At 34.1% G+C, this 16,522-nt stretch overlaps 4 protein-coding genes across 6 annotated transcripts in view; 2 read left to right on the top strand and 2 right to left on the bottom strand.

Annotated features, from left to right (window-relative positions):
* The window catches only part of LOC149486823 (axin-like), a 74,256-nt gene extending 69,803 nt beyond the window's left edge, over positions 1-4,453 (bottom strand). For both annotated transcript variants that reach the window (XM_089698484.1, XM_089698488.1), the window contains exon 1: positions 4,232-4,453. The gene's annotated coding sequence lies outside the window, so the exon portion shown is untranslated. The remainder of the gene's footprint in view (positions 1-4,231) is intronic.
* Positions 4,454-5,446: 993 nt separating this feature from the next.
* Positions 5,447-11,561, bottom strand: LOC149486822 (uncharacterized). Of its 2 annotated transcripts, none has more exons than XM_089698445.1 (10): positions 11,432-11,561; positions 11,048-11,140; positions 10,268-10,382; positions 9,473-10,075; positions 8,662-8,862; positions 8,174-8,314; positions 7,747-7,927; positions 7,214-7,412; positions 6,825-7,029; positions 5,447-6,124 (listed from the first exon to the last, which is right to left on the bottom strand). In XM_089698445.1, exons 1-10 carry the CDS (start codon positions 11,506-11,508, stop codon positions 6,023-6,025), a joined length of 1,917 nt encoding a protein of 638 aa, XP_089554571.1. In that variant the 5' UTR covers positions 11,509-11,561; the 3' UTR covers positions 5,447-6,022. The 2 variants fall into 2 exon arrangements, with proteins under 2 accessions (XP_089554571.1, XP_089554572.1); XM_089698446.1 differs by having other exon boundaries at positions 11,072-11,140.
* A 584-nt stretch (positions 11,562-12,145) lies between these two features.
* Positions 12,146-13,799, top strand: LOC149486821 (uncharacterized). Its single transcript, XM_089697919.1, has one exon. The coding sequence runs from the start codon at positions 12,351-12,353 to the stop codon at positions 13,797-13,799; it is 1,449 nt and encodes a 482-aa protein (XP_089554045.1). The 5' UTR covers positions 12,146-12,350.
* Positions 13,800-13,808: 9 nt separating this feature from the next.
* Positions 13,809-15,348, top strand: LOC149486820 (uncharacterized). Its single transcript, XM_089698529.1, has 2 exons — positions 13,809-14,873; positions 15,179-15,348. Exons 1-2 carry the CDS (start codon positions 14,323-14,325, stop codon positions 15,231-15,233), a joined length of 606 nt encoding a protein of 201 aa, XP_089554655.1. The 5' UTR covers positions 13,809-14,322; the 3' UTR covers positions 15,234-15,348.
* Positions 15,349-16,522: the final 1,174 nt, after the last annotated feature.

The following is a 16,522-nucleotide window of genomic DNA, read 5'->3' as shown; positions in this document are numbered from 1 at the left end:
CACCACCTTAAGATGATAGTCCATAAGGTTCAAAATAAAATTGGTCCTTACGGAGTATCAAGTTGCGCAAATTGGGACTCTGTGGTTATGTCAAGTAAGGTATACAATTGCTTGAGCATTATATAAGCTCTGTAAGGCGGTTTCTGATAAGAGACACGTGTCACTGATAGCTAAGATATGGATAAACTTTGTGTTTATCTTCTTAGAAAGAGTTGAAGATGAATTAGGCGGACGAGCCCGCATAGGACACAAGTTTAGTAAAGGCTGATTGGATTGATATCGACGGAAAATCATACGTTGAAGGCAGAGTAAATAATATTGCAATGCGGATAAAGTTACGATATTAGTCCATGTTTTGGCTAAATACCAATTTTGATTATACTTCACAGACTACACAGATGCCACTTGAACTTTGGACTTTACAAGAAGTCTTGGGGCAAGATACAATCTAACTTAAGCGACAGTCAATACTTAACACTATAAATAACAATTATTTTTTGATATAACGACATGTACAGTGAAAATATGTCGTGAGATATTAAATTAAACAAGCATCATTACCCCTGCTTTCCGAAGGGAACAAATTTACGGGAAAATGGCGAAAAATACCCTCTTGATCTTGTCGTAATAATTAACGTGTACGCTTTGCCCTCAATTATACCTCACACCATGAACGTGAGGTGGAAAAGGGACAAAGGGAATAACTGGGATAGTTCAACAGACTGTATTGTCACTTAACAGGTATAAGAATGGTGGAATTGGCGTAGATCGCAAAGGGAACGCTATCATACCTCAGATAAAGTAAAACTAATAAAATAGACTACCGCAACTCACGTCTTCCACGTCCTAGACCCCATTCTATGCCATAAATGTTCAGATATTTGTATCATCGATGACATAGCAACTAATCTCCACTTCTTACGAATGTCCTTTGTGCCAAGGCTCGACCAGTAAGCTGCACTTGCGACAAAGCGTGACTTGTGCTTTGTGATCGTCCCTTTTGTAATACGACTCCTTCAGCATTATTGAAACGTCGTAACCTCCGTGTTGTATTTGCTTTTTTGTTACTAGACATTATGCTCTCCCCTTTTTATTTGTACATGGTGTTGTGAATGATGAGTGTTTTCCCAATTAAACACCCATTTTATACAGTTTTCTAAGTCGATCGATAAGTTAAAAACTGAATTAGTTTTGGTACAAAATTTATTCAAAGATCAAAGCAGAGAATAATTTAACAAGTTATCGGCATTGAAATACAATTTAGTTACAAAAGCCGAATGGATCTTTAGAATTTTTTTAAAGTGAAACTTTTATTACATCGTCTCAAACTTTTTGGTCTGTGTAGCGCATGTCGCGTGACGGTCGGCTGCCGAGTGGTTATAAAGCAGTGTTCGGAACCGTACGATAATTATTATCGTACAAATACGATAATTTTGTGCCTAAGTTTCACTTTTACCGTGGTTTCATAAAACTACACAACATTTTTTTTTATAATCAATAGGAGATGAAAATTTAGGTCCTAAATAGTGTGTCTGAGGCTGAAACCGCCAGCCACACAAGTGTATAAAAAATACAAATAATAAACTAAAACTAATGGAATTAAAAATTCGTCATTTTCACACATCTAACCCTAATTTCGACATAGGCAAAACGGCTCCAAAACCTCAGCGAAAAATGGGACGCAGTGTTTCGTTTGTAAATAACGTATGCAGTATGATATCATATCTATTTGTATTTTAAGCATGCGGGAGCTTACGGCGTAGTTCACTGGGCGGGCGGCATTAGCGCACTGTCGCATCTTCAGAGGGCGGCGAGATCAAAGGATAGGTACACAGACCGCTTCCATTGATGTCGCGCACAAAGGGAATTGATTGTTGCAAACCTCTTTTTAAAAAAAAGATACCTATAAAGAGGGATTGATGGCAAATCCCTCTCTTTGTTGGAAATATTCATTTGTTATTTTGTTTTGGCCCGCTTATTTCATTCGAACATAATTATGTTTTGATAACATTGTATTGCCTTTGTGTGGTCCTGACTTGTACCGAGTGAATTTTATTTTTTTAACGCGGAACTCTTCACTCTTTGTGGCGGTCTCATTAAGAAAAATTACTTTGTACCTACATGCAAATGTTTATATGTACTGATTTTGATTAGAAACAGAAAAGTGACTGGTTTTTCTGTTGCTTTGTATTTAAATGAACTTTAGTTACATCATTTTTTTAAAGTTTATTTTTATCTGAACATGTTGTAATCATCACAAATGTACCTAGGTTAGAATAATTAATACCTCAACAGTTTATAAAGTATAAAAGAAACCAATAATTTTTCTAACAAGTTGTTAGGAAAATGTATACCTTTGCCATTAAAATTAAATACATATAATTCATATTGTTCATAATTGATTTTCACAACATAAATTAGAATTTAAGTGAAAACAAAAATGCTTTTCTTATGAAATTACACTAGAGTGAAATAAAAAAAATAAACAAGAGGATGAGGAGGTTCTCAAACTGTATTTTTTTAATTGTGCAGTGAATATTTTCCAAACCAATCATGAGCAAGTTTACTGAACACCTATTGTAGTTGTCAAAAAAATTACCATTTTATCACTATGATGTTATGAAGTATGATCAAACCAAGGTGAACAAGGTGGACTGTGAAATGTTATGATAATGAAATTAATAAATGAAATTTTGATTTATAATTAAGTGACACAATTTGCATGCTGTTAATAACGGCTGAACATGTTGGAACTCAATTGTTAACATCTATGTATACCATGTTTTTTTGGCAAATAAATTAATTTGAATATTGTAACAAACTTATGATGAGAGTAGGTATGTATAATTCTGTGAACATACCATCAAAAGATTTGTCCAATTATTTGTATGATACATAAAAATACATAAGTCCTTCTGTATCCAGAATATAGGTTTGTTATGAGCCAAGTATTTTTTTTCCAACCTCTAAATCTCTTGAAAACCATCTCTTCATGGGAAGATGTTGCTTACAGGATAAAAGGATTCAATGAGCGACAAAGACAAACTTTTTTCAAAATCTTAACGGCTCTGATGGCATAGGTTAAAGTTGACACAGGGAGATCATATTTTGTATTTGAGTAAGTCTGGGTAGTTCAAAAAAAATTAAGAGGTACATATACCTTTCAATCTTCATTGTATAAAAATGAATCGCAAAATGTGTTGGTAAGCGCATAACCCGAGAACGGCTGAACCGATTTCGATAATTCTTTTTTTATTATATTCCTTGAAGTACGAGGATGGTTCTTATGTAGAGAAAAAGTAAATATTATGTACCATGGGCGAAGCAGGGGCGGACCGCTAGTATCCAATAAAAATAATCACTCTAATATTCATGTACATTTTGAGTTTAAGTTCAAAATTGTATTACTATGTAGGTATATTAAATTGTATTTTGTTGTATTACTATGTAGGTAGTCTTTGAATACATTATCAAAATGATAGACCATGGTCCGGGACCAATTCAATTGCACAATACTGTTAAATTTATATCAATTATAACAACAATGTGATATTGTTTAATTCCTGCAAATATTTAAAAAGTTGTTTTTAAAATATTTTTTATTTGCTTTTAAAAAATTCTAATAAAGGAAAAAAATACAATCAATAATCCGAATGAAATTAAGCACATTTTTATTTAATAAAGATAATGATTCCAGCTTTCATGTAAGATTGTAGATAAAGCTTAAAAGAGTGCAGATATTTAATTTAAATCCAATTAATACATTTAATAAAATTAATGCCTTAATCTAAAGAAAATCAAAACAATGTATAATATATGTACAGATTACAAGTACAATGATGAATATTATTCAGATGCTACTCGTTAAAATCTGAGCAACGTCGATAGTGTAAATTTAAAAAACAACAACATTGTTCCCATAAATTACCTAAAACAACATAAATAGTGGCAAAGGCGGGAAATTTTCATTCCAATGCGATGATTACAAGCGTTTCAATACTATAAACTGGAAGTCATGAAAAAAACTTCCAGCAGATATTTCTTAAAATATTTCACTCAAGAACATAACCTTTTAACGTTATGATAATAATAATTAACACAAAAACTTTGCATTTTCCATACAGAAAGATATGGAAGCTAATAATTGACTTGAATAGCGTTAAAACATGCTTCAGCGCAAAAAGTGTTAATTTTAGAAGTCGTAATCTTGAAATAAGCATCAGTTTCTTACCTCGTTGACACCTGAATTCTCGAGTGACTTTTACAACTTTGCACACAAAACTTCTAACTTTCTGGCAAGAACTTGAACACTTAAATATACGCTTACACTCAAGGTAACTTAACAAAGAGCATTTTCACTTATAAACAAACACGAAACAGTTATTTTTAATCGAAAACAAAATTTTATTCGAACAAAGTTGACGTCGCTTTTGCCATGGTGTTGAATGTTGACGCTCTAATGCGCCACCTGACGGCGGTCTATCGAACTTATGTAATCCTATTTTATCTGTGGCCAAAGCGCTACTCTGTTAGAGCGTCATCTATTCATATCTTATTCATATAGGTAATATTCTATGTTCATCTCATTATTTTTAATTATAGATATCTTTTAATTAACAATTTGTTTATTTTTTTATTAATTAATTTTTACTTTAAGAACTATTTATTTGTAATGAATGCATGAGCTTTAGCTCCATCTTTATTTAAAAAAAAATAACAACAGATTGTTGTGTACGGGAAAATGAAGGTGGCGTTAGAATAAGAAATGAATTTCTAATAAAATAAGTGGAGGTAGTTCACAAAATATAACCATTTTTTTTGTATTGTAGACAGAGAAGAGTCGGTCTACGCGTTTTTGTATCACCACAAGGCACAAAGACAATAATATGGCTACATCCACAGCTACATCAGTCTTCTGACTTCTCATGGTGTCGCGACGCTCGCTGTGATGTTTTCGAAGCGCATAAATTGAATTCGAATCTACAGGTATAAATAATGTAGGGAAATACTTTACGTTGTAATATTGAGTTTATCTCAATTTAAATTCTTTGTATTCTATTTGCATTTGATTCAATTCAAACATTTTTTGCATACTATTTCCTACATAATATGAGATTCAGCCTGTGATTTTAACCAACAGTAATGAACTTCTTTTTAAAAAAAAAAACATCTTTGTCCTAATTTCTATCCTTTTAAAAAAATAAAAACGAGTAAGATAGAAAGAAAACTGTAGAAGAAGAAGCTAGAACTGTATTTTATCACCACAGAACAGTAAATCAAACTATGTACTTTGTTTTTACTGTTCTGTTTGTATCACCGCTGACTGTATAGCATTTTGCAATGGTAGTTAGCATAGGGAGGTTGATGTCAAAATGATCCGTTTAAAAAAAAGACCAAATTGTTTTCTCATTTTTATTCTATAATGTTTTCACAAAATACTGACATAAGAACTTATACTTACAAGTATTTAAGACACATTAAATTAACTTTACAAAAATATTTACAAACCAAAAAAAAATATAAAAATAAATACAATATTCCAAAGTAACTTAGAGACATTTTGTCTAGTTCCAATAACATACTCATATCCTTTTTTATAAAAAAAGTATTACAAGAAACAAAAAAACTACTACATAAGCATTTATAAAACAAACAATTTTTTTTTTCAAAATAAAGTCATAGGTAAAGATTACTCTAAAATTGTTTTTATATTTTATATTATTGTCACAAGACTTCAGAGTGGTCAAGATAAGCACAATTTACAGTCGCAAAAACCGTGATTAGTACATAAAAAAGGAAATAAAAAAATTAATAGTTTCTAGAAACTCTTAAACGTGGCGTGAAATATGTCTTCCTAAACTTGAAAAGCAAGAATTCTATTACTGACGTGAATTACAACATTTTTCTTTATAAATAATAAACATTTCTAAAATAAAAAGAGCTGTAGTATATTATGTAAACATTTTTTTCTTAACTTTTCTATAAGCGAAGAATTTCCGAGTATTTGTCGTAAACGTGTAAATTATCTAAATATATCCCGCACGCCTTGTATAAGTTGTTTGACGACCGGATCGTCTGTCTCGTAACCAGCCTGCCGCATATTACGGGACACACTCCATATACACTGTAATACAAAAAATTATATATAATTTTATTTATTCAATGTTTAAACTATAAAGTAACCTATAGTCACACCCCGGACACTCCATACAAAATTATCGTTTTGACAGTCACACTGTAGAGACTGCAAATGTGTGTGTTAACGCTTTATGGTTGGCACATTTTTGACTAGCGTAAAAAAAATTCGCGTTTTTCTGATGAAATACATCCGTAAACAGCACAATATCTAACCATTTTCTACGAAAAACGATAATCACAAATCCAAAATAATAAAATGACTTTAAGTCAATTTGATTAATGTTGTCAATCTTTGTTGCGTATCGTCCCTGTAGCAAAATGTTGACCATTTTTAGACTGATCGTGCGGGGTGAGATAAGTGTTTAATTTTGGCGGGAGGCGGAGAGTGTCCGTTCTGTAGCGTTTAGCTACTATTATGTATTCTGTGCTATAGTTAGGAAAATACCTGTCAATTATTATTCAATAGTTCAGTTAGAATGAGTTAATTTTTTATTGTTCTAGCAAAAAGGTCTTTAAATTGATTCTAGATCTGTAAGTTATTGAATTTCAATGCTTTTTTTGTATTAAAAAATGAAGCAGCATATAAAAATTGAAACCTTTCTATCAAACTCAAAAATTTATTTCTTGAACAAAATTTTATACGTTATGAATCATCCGAACACTAAAAATGACTTTCACTATCGAACCTTGTCCAAGTAGCAGACCCCGGTGTGCGGACACACATCCCGCTTCATGTCCACACTGTGCCCCGTGCGCTCCACCAGCTGCAGCAGCTCTTGCAGCCCACGCAGATACTGGGTCACATTCTGCGCTGTGATGTTCGGTATCAGCTGCAAGTCCACTTGATAGCCTGTAGGTGTGGGCTCGTCTGTTTCCTCTACGCGGAAGCAGCTGCAATTGGAGCGGAGCGTTAAATGACAAAGTATATTGTGTATTTGCATTTTTTTAGTGTATTGTAGATGTGTCATGCGTTTTGTAGGAAGGTACATGTGATGACATATGAAAATATGTGCGATTACATGTGTTGTCATGACGGTATTGCGGTGCAGTGTTGTGTGTGTGTGTGTGTGCGCACCTGTAGTGCGGCGCCGGGGGCCGCTGCGAGGTGAGCAGCGCGAGGAAGGGCAGCCGCCACTCGAGCGCCGCCTGCAGCTCGCGCTGCGTGGCGAGGTCGCGGGGGGACGGCGCGGCGGGGAAGTGCGGGTGCGAGTGGTGCCAGCCGCACACCGACAGCCCCAGGGACGTCAGGTAGTCGCCCGCAGACGCTTGCGACACTGGGAAACCCACATGATATAGACAAAGAGTAACAAATATATAAAGGGGGCACAAAAACAAAAAATGCAGTCAGGAAAACATGAAACAAGAGGAACAGCACAAAGGAAAGTTCACAAAATGCGTGCACGTACTGAGTACTGATACATATTGACCCATGAACTCCCGGACAATTTGAATTCTACCACATCCCATCCCAGTCTCCCCTCTTACCAGGGTCCATATCGCAGTGCACGCTGTTGGCCGCAGCGCGAGCTGGTCGGTACGCAGACAGCAGCACCCCGCCCCCCCCACCAGCCCCATCACTTCCCCCACCACATCCCACCCCAGTCTCACCAGGGTCCATATCACAGTGCACGCTGTTGGCTGCTGCTCGAGCTGGTCGATAGGCCGACAGCAGCACCCCGCCGGTCACCTGCCGCCCCCCCACCAGCCCCATCACTTCCGCCCTGGAGGTGTGCGCGTGGACGTCCATGCTGATTAGCACGGAGACGTGCAGGTGGACTTCACATGGTGCCTAGAAAATTTATACACATTTAGTATTTAGTAATTAAATATTATAATAAAAAATAAATGAATTTATGTATTTGTGTCTTCTAGAATGGAAGAAATGTGTCAATTCAAACATTTTGTTCGGTGTTTATGGATAACTTCAGTGTTTATAACACAAAAAATTACAATATTTTTTATTTTTTACTTATGGTTATGCACAAAATGTATTTTTATTATACGCAAAAAAGGATAGATATCTATCATCACTTACTGGTCGATCTGGTCCATACTCTTTGCAGCGTATAAGCTGCACGGGTTGCTTCCGAGCCTGTCGCTCCTTGCGCGGCTCCGAGCTCACCTCGTACACGTCACCGGCTTCTGTGTGGAGGATGCGGTAACCGCCACCACCGTCCTGGAAAAAAATCTTGTCAAATTAAAAAAAAAATTATTTATGTTCTAGAAATGTGCTTACAAAGTTTAAGTTTATCTCGTATATTAAGTTACAGATAAACAGAATTTTGAAACAACTGATTAATTTTGATCAAACTTCATAAGAAATTGTAAATTATGTTGTAATTTTTTTATTTAATTTCATTTCATCATCATTTGAGTTTGAGGTATAATTGTGTTTAATAGTGTGTGACTGACTGTTTGTTAGCCATAAAACTAAATTTAATGAACTTGCACATTGCACATATAGATAGAGAAGCAGGGGGAAATAATTATTTGTTTGTTTAAAATTAATTCCATGAACCTTACCAAATTAATTTTCCGCCTCCTTCTAGGCATTTCTAATCTCCTCAAGGGAACAGCTATTGGGGCACTATCAGAGTTAACTGGTGATTTGTTGTCCTCCGCTAAGTTGTCTTTCTTCTTTGGAGTATCGCCTTCTGTTTCACTATCTACATCTATCTCTATATCACTGTCTTCGTCTGAATCTTTCTTCTTTTCTATTTTTATCTACAAATGTTTTATTAATTAATTAATTATTTTTATAAATATAATCTATACTAATATTATAAAGCTGAAGACTTTTGTCTGTTTGAACTCGCTAATCTCGGGAACTACTGGTCCGATTTGAAAAATTCTTTCGGTGTTAGATAGCCAATTTATCGAGGATGGCTATAGGCTATATATCATCACGCTAAGACCAACAGGAGCGGAGCCACGCGGGTGAAACCGCGCGGCGCAGCTAGTTAGTGATATCATTGTTTAAAAAGCTTTTAGTTTATACAATAAAAGATTCAATTAAGTTTTCAAAACAAGATTGATTAAGTTTTCAAAACAAGATTGATTATTAAATCTATCTCTTTGTTGAGAGAAATACAATAGCAATTGTTATTTCACTCTGTTATATTGCTAGTAAAAGTAATATATTTATTATGCACTTTGTAAATATAACAGAAAATATGTAAAATAATTATTTCATTTAGTTAGTTTGTACATTTTAGTGTATTTGTATAGTCTGCAAAATAGCTAAGTTTTGCAGACTACCTCATGGACTGTAGCATTTTGTAATAGTTTTCAAGCAACTAGGCAGACATGTTTTATTACAAAATATAATACTTGCCACTTGTTCCCCCTCAGAAACAGGCAGCGCTTGTCCAGAGCCCAACACAATTTGCATTTTAGGACTCTTAACACTATCTTCCGATAAACTTGAGTCAGTCTTTCTCCCCTGTGGCGATTTCATATCCTTACTCTTAAGTCTACCCTTATCATAGTTCCTGGACACTTTCCTCCTATGATTACCAAGTTTTTTCACAGCTTTCATCTTCTCTTTTTGTTTGACAAAATTCTTTGTCATTTCACTTAATTCTTCCTTTGAATCTTTAGAACTTAAATTATTCACACCTATTTTGTTCATATTTATACCACTGACAGAATTGATAGATTGGGGTACTTTTTTATTCTTTCGGAACACTTTCTTTGGCAATGTTATAGTCGGGGAGCCAGTTGTGACCATGCTTATAACATCCGACATGCTAATGATCTCATCAGCTATTATTTCCTCCTGGGCCACATGGGGTATGTTGTCCTGGTCATCATGTTTCTCCCAAACTAGTGTGTCCAGATGTATACCATGTTCAGCTTCTATTAAAGCTTGAATTTCAGCCTCTGATTTGGTTGTGAGAGTTTGCGATATTTTCTTCACATTCCTCCCATATTTTTCCTGCAATGTAAATTTTTGGTTCAATTTTATTAATGTTAGAATTTGTAGTGTGTATTGTTTTGTTATTTTAGTTTACATATTTAAAAAGTTTTTATGCATTATGCAAATATATAAATTTAAAATAATTTTAAACGCTGTAAATGGTTTTTTGACACGATAATACTTTTTAAACCACTAAATACATATATTTACCATTTCCAATTTAAGAACATCCCTTTCTTCTTGGGTCCAGGCAATATGAAATACTTCATTTTGATTCTGGTTAGAATTGTTTCCAGATAGCTTCCTTGATGGTCCCTCCTTTGACCTGTTACAAATAAAAAAACATAATTTAAAACAAATTTAGATGTATTTTGCTAACATTTAATTTAGGTGTAAAATAGTGTAGTGATTATATAGCAAATGGTTTATTAATTATGATTTTAGCAGTTACAGTGTAACAATGGTAGGTATGATGAATGACTGCATGTTTATGCTTTATTTACTGATTAAAGGATTTGGTAACAAATAATGAAATAAAGCTTTATGAATTATGCCATTTCTCTCATTCTGTGAGTAACATTTATTCACTTGTATTGTAGACCTATCAACCTTTACCTTAACTTACAAAATAACTCCTCTAATTCATGTAATATATATTTATGTTTTGATTCAAGATTTTTGTTACTCTGCTACAAAATGAATATGATTAAATTGTTATCAAAGAAGACAGCTAGTGAATGAAAAAAAGATGTGTGGCACTCAGGGACTGCCGCGGTAAAGCTATTGCATAGCATGCCCTCAAGCCACACCTCCGAGCCCGTCGGAGTGGGGAGCGTGAGGTTTTTCGTTACGGAATTTATCGACTCTGACCCCGCGCTCAAGGCCCGCGATAGAAGCTATGCAATAGCTTAAAATAACATCACAGTCAAGTGACTCGTCTGCTCTTTTATCGCCCTCTTCCTTCCTATATTCATACAACTTCAATCTTACCTATTATTAATCTTGATATCATACCAATTAGCTGGTGGAGAATCTAAGAGCCATTGAGGATGTACTGTGTCTTCTCGATCGGAACACGATGGTCTGAAGATTAGAAAAATGCCATATTGATGTCAACCCAATTATAGGCTTTTCTAAGGAATTGTTTGTAAAATTTTATGAAAAGTTCAGGATAAGCCTTAATATATTTTAACGGTAAACTTTTTTATTATAAAGCAAGAAACTAATCGTAAAATACCTAGTTTGTTTATAAAATGTATGTCAACAAAACATCAAATTATGTAAACATTGTGAGAAGAGTGGAATCTAATTGAATTGAGCATTTTAATATAATTACTAATAAAGTTATGATGCCAGAAATCAATTAATACTTACATTCCTTGATTGTTTTGAGCTAGGCAAGAATTAAATGAAAAATCTCCTAAAATATCTATTTCGTCGTCATCCGCCATTTTATAAATTTGATTATTATAGATTTAAATTTGAAAAATTTATTGAAACATCAACATCAAATTGAAATAATAATTTGACATTTGACAAATGACAACTAGTCTAACGTTCTAATCATGGAACTATAGTCATACGTTCTAATTCAAAATTTGGTAATAACATTTTACAACTTTATTTAGTAGAATTAGTACGTATGCTACATAATATGATTTTAAATAATGGATTAGGAAATATAAAATACCCATCTTTGCAAAATATCATTCAGTACCTGTGTTCAGTACATAGCACAGCACTAGAGCGCATTATGCGGCATAATGCTTAACGTTGAATGTTCCAACTACAGCAACGCTTCGCACAATCGAGCACTAGAAAAAGTAATGCGCGTGAATTGATGCGTGCAATCGATTTATCGTTAGTAATTATTAATTGTTGGAAAAAATTTTAAAGCTTTCGTTTCATTGTAGTTTTTTTTTGAAATAATCATAATATTCATTATGCTCTGTAATTGGAAAACAGCCCTACTTGCTCTGTGGCGTGTCACTTGTCAGGAGTCTGACAGCTCAAAACAGCTCAAATCAAAACTCAAAATATGTCATTGTCAGTTGATTGAGATTGAGAAAATATTTAATTGAGAAAGCGCGGGAAACTTCGAAGTTGGAGGGAGTGTTTCTAAAGCTGATTTAATTTTAATTATTTTTTTCGTAGTCAGAGGTGTTTATTTTGTAAATATTACTTGTATTTATTATATATATTTGTAAATTCATATAGTTTTGTGTATATATTGGTAAGTTTTCTTGTATATTTTTAGTATGTAAGAACCCTCGCGGGAGTTTCGGGCGGGAATATGAATGACCCTCCCGATCCTTTTGTAGAGGAGTCAGATTTACGGTCTGGTCCTCTTGTGGCAAGTTATGTCACTTTAGAATCAAACAATGAAAGTATACTATTAGACCCGGAACTAAATAGAAAAAGGCGGCGTAAAAAAATTATGAATGATAGTGATACAAATATTAATTATTCTAGTAATGATCCTTCTTCCTCTATATCAATGAATAATGTAGCAGAAACATCAAACTCAGTTCCACCTAATCCTACAGATAATATTATCCGTGCCAATTATATCCAAACAGATGCATATCCATACATAGTTCATGTGCAGAGAATTGAAGATTCTGCGGGAGATGGCTCCACATTGCACCCTATCACATTTGGAAATTTTTTAAAGAAAAATAAAATTCAAAATATTGTTCCTGGCAGCGTTAAGAGAATAGGGAGAAATAGATGTTCTGTTGCGTTTTCAACCTTTTACGATGCTAATGCATTTTTAAATAATAACAATCTAAATACATTTAAACTAAAAGCTAAAATACCAACATTTCACATTACAAGAATGGGTTTAGTTAGGGGCGTTCCGAGTGACTGGTCTCCTGAGGAAGTTATAGATAATATTTCTGTGCCTTCTGGTTGTGGTAAAATTATTAAAATTAGGCGAATCAATTTTAAAGTTAACATTGATGGATCCAATGTTTGGAAGCCATCCCAATCTGTCATTTTAACCTTCGATGGTCAAGTCCTTCCCCAAAAAATATACATGTGCTATAATGCATTACCGGTTGATTTATATATTTTCCCAACAATTCAATGTTTTAACTGTTGCCGATATGGCCATACAAAAAACATTTGTAGATCGAAACCTCGTTGTTATAAATGTGGTCTAGATCATTCAGGTGAGACATGTACAGTTGAGGAAGATTGCGCACAGTGTATTACATGTTCTGGCTTTCACTACGCTACGAATAAAGTCTGTCCAGAATTTAATAGACAAAGGAACATTAAAATTTCAATGGCTCAGCAGAATATATCATATGCTGAAGCCAGTAAATTACATCCACAAATATCTAAATCTTTTACAGACATATTACAGTCAACCCCAACTGTACACCTCACATCAAATAAAACAAATTTATTACATGCTGGCACTCAGAGGTCATCTTATAAAAAGACAGTAGCTTTAAAACCACGATCTCCACCTAAAACAAGTGTGGGATATGATAGAGCTTCGCATGAAGCCCTCATAAAGGAATATCAGATCCCAGCTCCTGATAATGGTTGCGCAATTCAGCCTAGTAATGACCAGTCTCCTAATAATGTCATTTTAGATTTATTATCAACCTTAATAGAAGCTTTACATCAAAACAATATCTTAAAACCGTCCAACGTTGCTCAGTTAAACAATGTGCTCAAAAATTTCGGTAATAATAATGGATTCATATATAATTCAGTGGAACTGTAGAAGTGTTATCCCTAAAAAAACGGAACTAATACATCTTATAAATAAATATAAACCTTTGGCAATTGCCCTAAATGAAACATGGTTAAAACCAAATTCATTTTTTCGCATTCCTGGCTATCACTGTTTACGTGATGACAGGAGTGATGGATATGGTGGGGTTGCTATCTTATTAAAAAATTCATTGCTATATAAAAAAATAATTTTTTTCAACAATAATCAGTCTTGTAATTTAAACGTTGTGGGAGCCGTTGTTGACAAAATTTCCGTTGTGTCAATTTACATACCCCATCCAACTTCTGAAGCTTTAAATGATTTAAGACAGGTATTTAACTCACTACATGGACAAGTGCTTGTGTTAGGGGATTTTAATTCACACCATCAAGTATGGGGCAGTAGTATTACTAATACCAATGGAGAATTATTATTGGAGTTAATTGATAAATTCAATTTATGTTTATTGAATACAGGCGAACCGACTCGACGGACACATATTAATGAAAATATTAGTGCAGTAGATTTATCAATGTGCTCGGCAAATTTAGCTTCAAAAATATCGTGGAAGCCTTTAGTGTCTACTTTTGGAAGCGACCACTTCCCAATTTTGTTAAATCTTCCTAATAAAAATAATAAGCATTGTAATAAAAGATCACCACGCTGTAAATATAATTTAAAAAATGTAGACTGGGATATTTATCGAAATCGCATAGAAAACGAGGTTAAGGAGCTGTCTGAAGTCAAAGAGGGGAAAGAAGCAGAATGTTCAAACATTTTTGCAAAAATTATTTTAAAAGTAGCTGATGAAATTTTTCCTACAAAACCAACGAAAACTTCAATACTACCTTTTCCCCCTTGGTGGGATAAGGAATGTTCAGAGGCTATCAAGAAAAGAAAATCCATAGAAAAAGCATATAATAAAGACATGTCAGAAGAAAATTTGGAAATTTTAAACGCGATTATAAAAGATACCCATATTCTTCTCAAAGACAAAAAAAGGGAGGGATGGAAATCATTTTGTGCCTCTCTTTCTCCCAATTCTAATCCTAGCGAAGTATGGAACTCTATAAGACGTTTCAGGTCAGTTTATAGAGATCAACAATTTATAGTTCCAGAATCGTTAGCTGAAGAATTTATAGATACAATAGCTCCACCTTCAGTCCCATCACAGTTAGCTTACTTTCCCATTTTAAAATCTGTTCAAATGGATCATAACTATGCAATTCTATCAACACCATTCACATTATATGAATTAAAGGGTATTTTGTCTGGAGTGGACGATTCTGCACCGGGTTTAGACGGAATACCTTACTCCTTCCTCACGCACCTCGGCGATTCTGCCTTGGAATATTATCTTAACATTATTAACGTTGTTTTGCTGACAGGAAATATACCACCTCAATGGAAGGAGCAGGAAGTAATACCTGTGTTAAAACCTAACAAAAACCCAGAGGAAGCATCCTCCTACAGACCTATCGTTTTATCATCAGTATTAGCCAAAATAGCAGAACATTTAGTTAAAAACCGTATAGAATGGTATATTGAACATCATAACTCATTATCAAAAACACAGTTTGGTTTTCGGAAAGGTAAAAGTACTATGGACAACTTAAGTATTTTAACAACGGATATTCGTATTGCTTTTTCTGATAACCAACATGTCATTGCAGTTTTCCTTGATATTAATTCTGCGTATGATAATGTTAATATACAAATTCTAAAGAATAAATTAATCAAATTACAGATCCCCGAAATACTTATTAACTTTATAATTGTAATAGCCACTGAAAGAAAATTAAATCTAAAGTTAAATTATTCTGACTCTACATTATCGCGAACTGTACATAAAGGGCTTCCTCAAGGATCCGTCCTCAGCCCATTATTGTATAACATTTATACAAGCGATTTAGAAGACATATTTTTTGATTCTGTTAACATATTACAATACGCTGATGACGTTGTAATGTATATTGCAAATGATAATTTAATTTCAGCTTGTAACTCGATAAACAATAACTTGCATGTATTAGGCGAATGGCTTGATATTAATTCACTCGATATATCGGTTTCCAAAAGTTCTGTAGTAGTTTTTTCTAGACAACGGTCGGCACCGACCGTAAATATCGTGTATAAAAATAATACCTTACCTCAACACGATCAGACTAAATTTTTAGGCGTTATATTGGATTATAGGCTCACAGGCACTCCTCACATAAATTACGTGCTGATAAAGTGCGAAAAATATTTAAATATGTTAAGGTGCCTCTCGGGGGTGTGGTGGGGAGCTCACCCATTTTGTTTGAAGCTTGTTTATAATGCCATTATAAGAAGTACTATGGACTACGGGATGTTTCTCTTAGACGGTGGAAATGTTACAGCCTTTAAAAAGTTAGATCTTATACAATCGAAAGCGTTACGAATAATAACAGGTGCCATGAAATCTAGCCCTATCAATGCGCTTCAAATAGAATGTTGTGAGCCTCCGCTATCCCTTCGGAGGCAATATTTATCAGATAGATATGTATTTCGTTTATATCAATTCTCTAGTCATCCCTTGTTCAATAGATTAGAAAAACTCTATTGCAAAATTCTAACATGCAGGTATTGGGACCATAAAATGTTACCATGTCTGATTCAAAGTTATCACAGAATTAAATCTATACCTTCCCCGATTCATCGGTCTTCGGCGTTGCCGCTATTTAGTAATAATTTCAAATCTCTTCTTGTAT

This window comes from Colias philodice, chromosome 8 (genome assembly GCF_061535455.1).
Source record: "Colias philodice isolate Cphi_HAF_F1 chromosome 8, ilColPhil1 Martin Lab GWU primary, whole genome shotgun sequence".
Lineage (NCBI taxonomy): Eukaryota > Metazoa > Arthropoda > Insecta > Lepidoptera > Pieridae > Colias > Colias philodice.
Note: the sequence above shows the minus strand (reverse complement) of the source record. Positions and strands in the feature narration are given on the sequence as shown.

What these genes read in the sequence shown, in the direction of transcription:
- LOC149486822 (XM_089698445.1), bottom strand. Translation starts at nt 11,508, where the DNA reads ATGGCGGATGACGACGAAATAGATATTTTAGGAGATTTTTCATTTAAT. An exon ending in AGTATGGACCAGATCGACCA is followed by an intron (nt 7,928 to 8,173) that starts GTAAGTGATGAT and finishes TAAATTTTCTAG; the next exon opens with GCACCATGTGAAGTCCACCT. An exon ending in GCACTGTGATATGGACCCTG is followed by an intron (nt 7,413 to 7,746) that starts GTGAGACTGGGG and finishes TGGGTTTCCCAG; the next exon opens with TGTCGCAAGCGTCTGCGGGC.
- LOC149486821 (XM_089697919.1), top strand. Translation starts at nt 12,351, where the DNA reads ATGAATGACCCTCCCGATCCTTTTGTAGAGGAGTCAGATTTACGGTCT.
- LOC149486820 (XM_089698529.1), top strand. Translation starts at nt 14,323, where the DNA reads ATGTGCTCGGCAAATTTAGCTTCAAAAATATCGTGGAAGCCTTTAGTG. An exon ending in AACTCTATAAGACGTTTCAG is followed by an intron (nt 14,874 to 15,178) that starts GTCAGTTTATAG and finishes TTTTGCTGACAG; the next exon opens with GAAATATACCACCTCAATGG.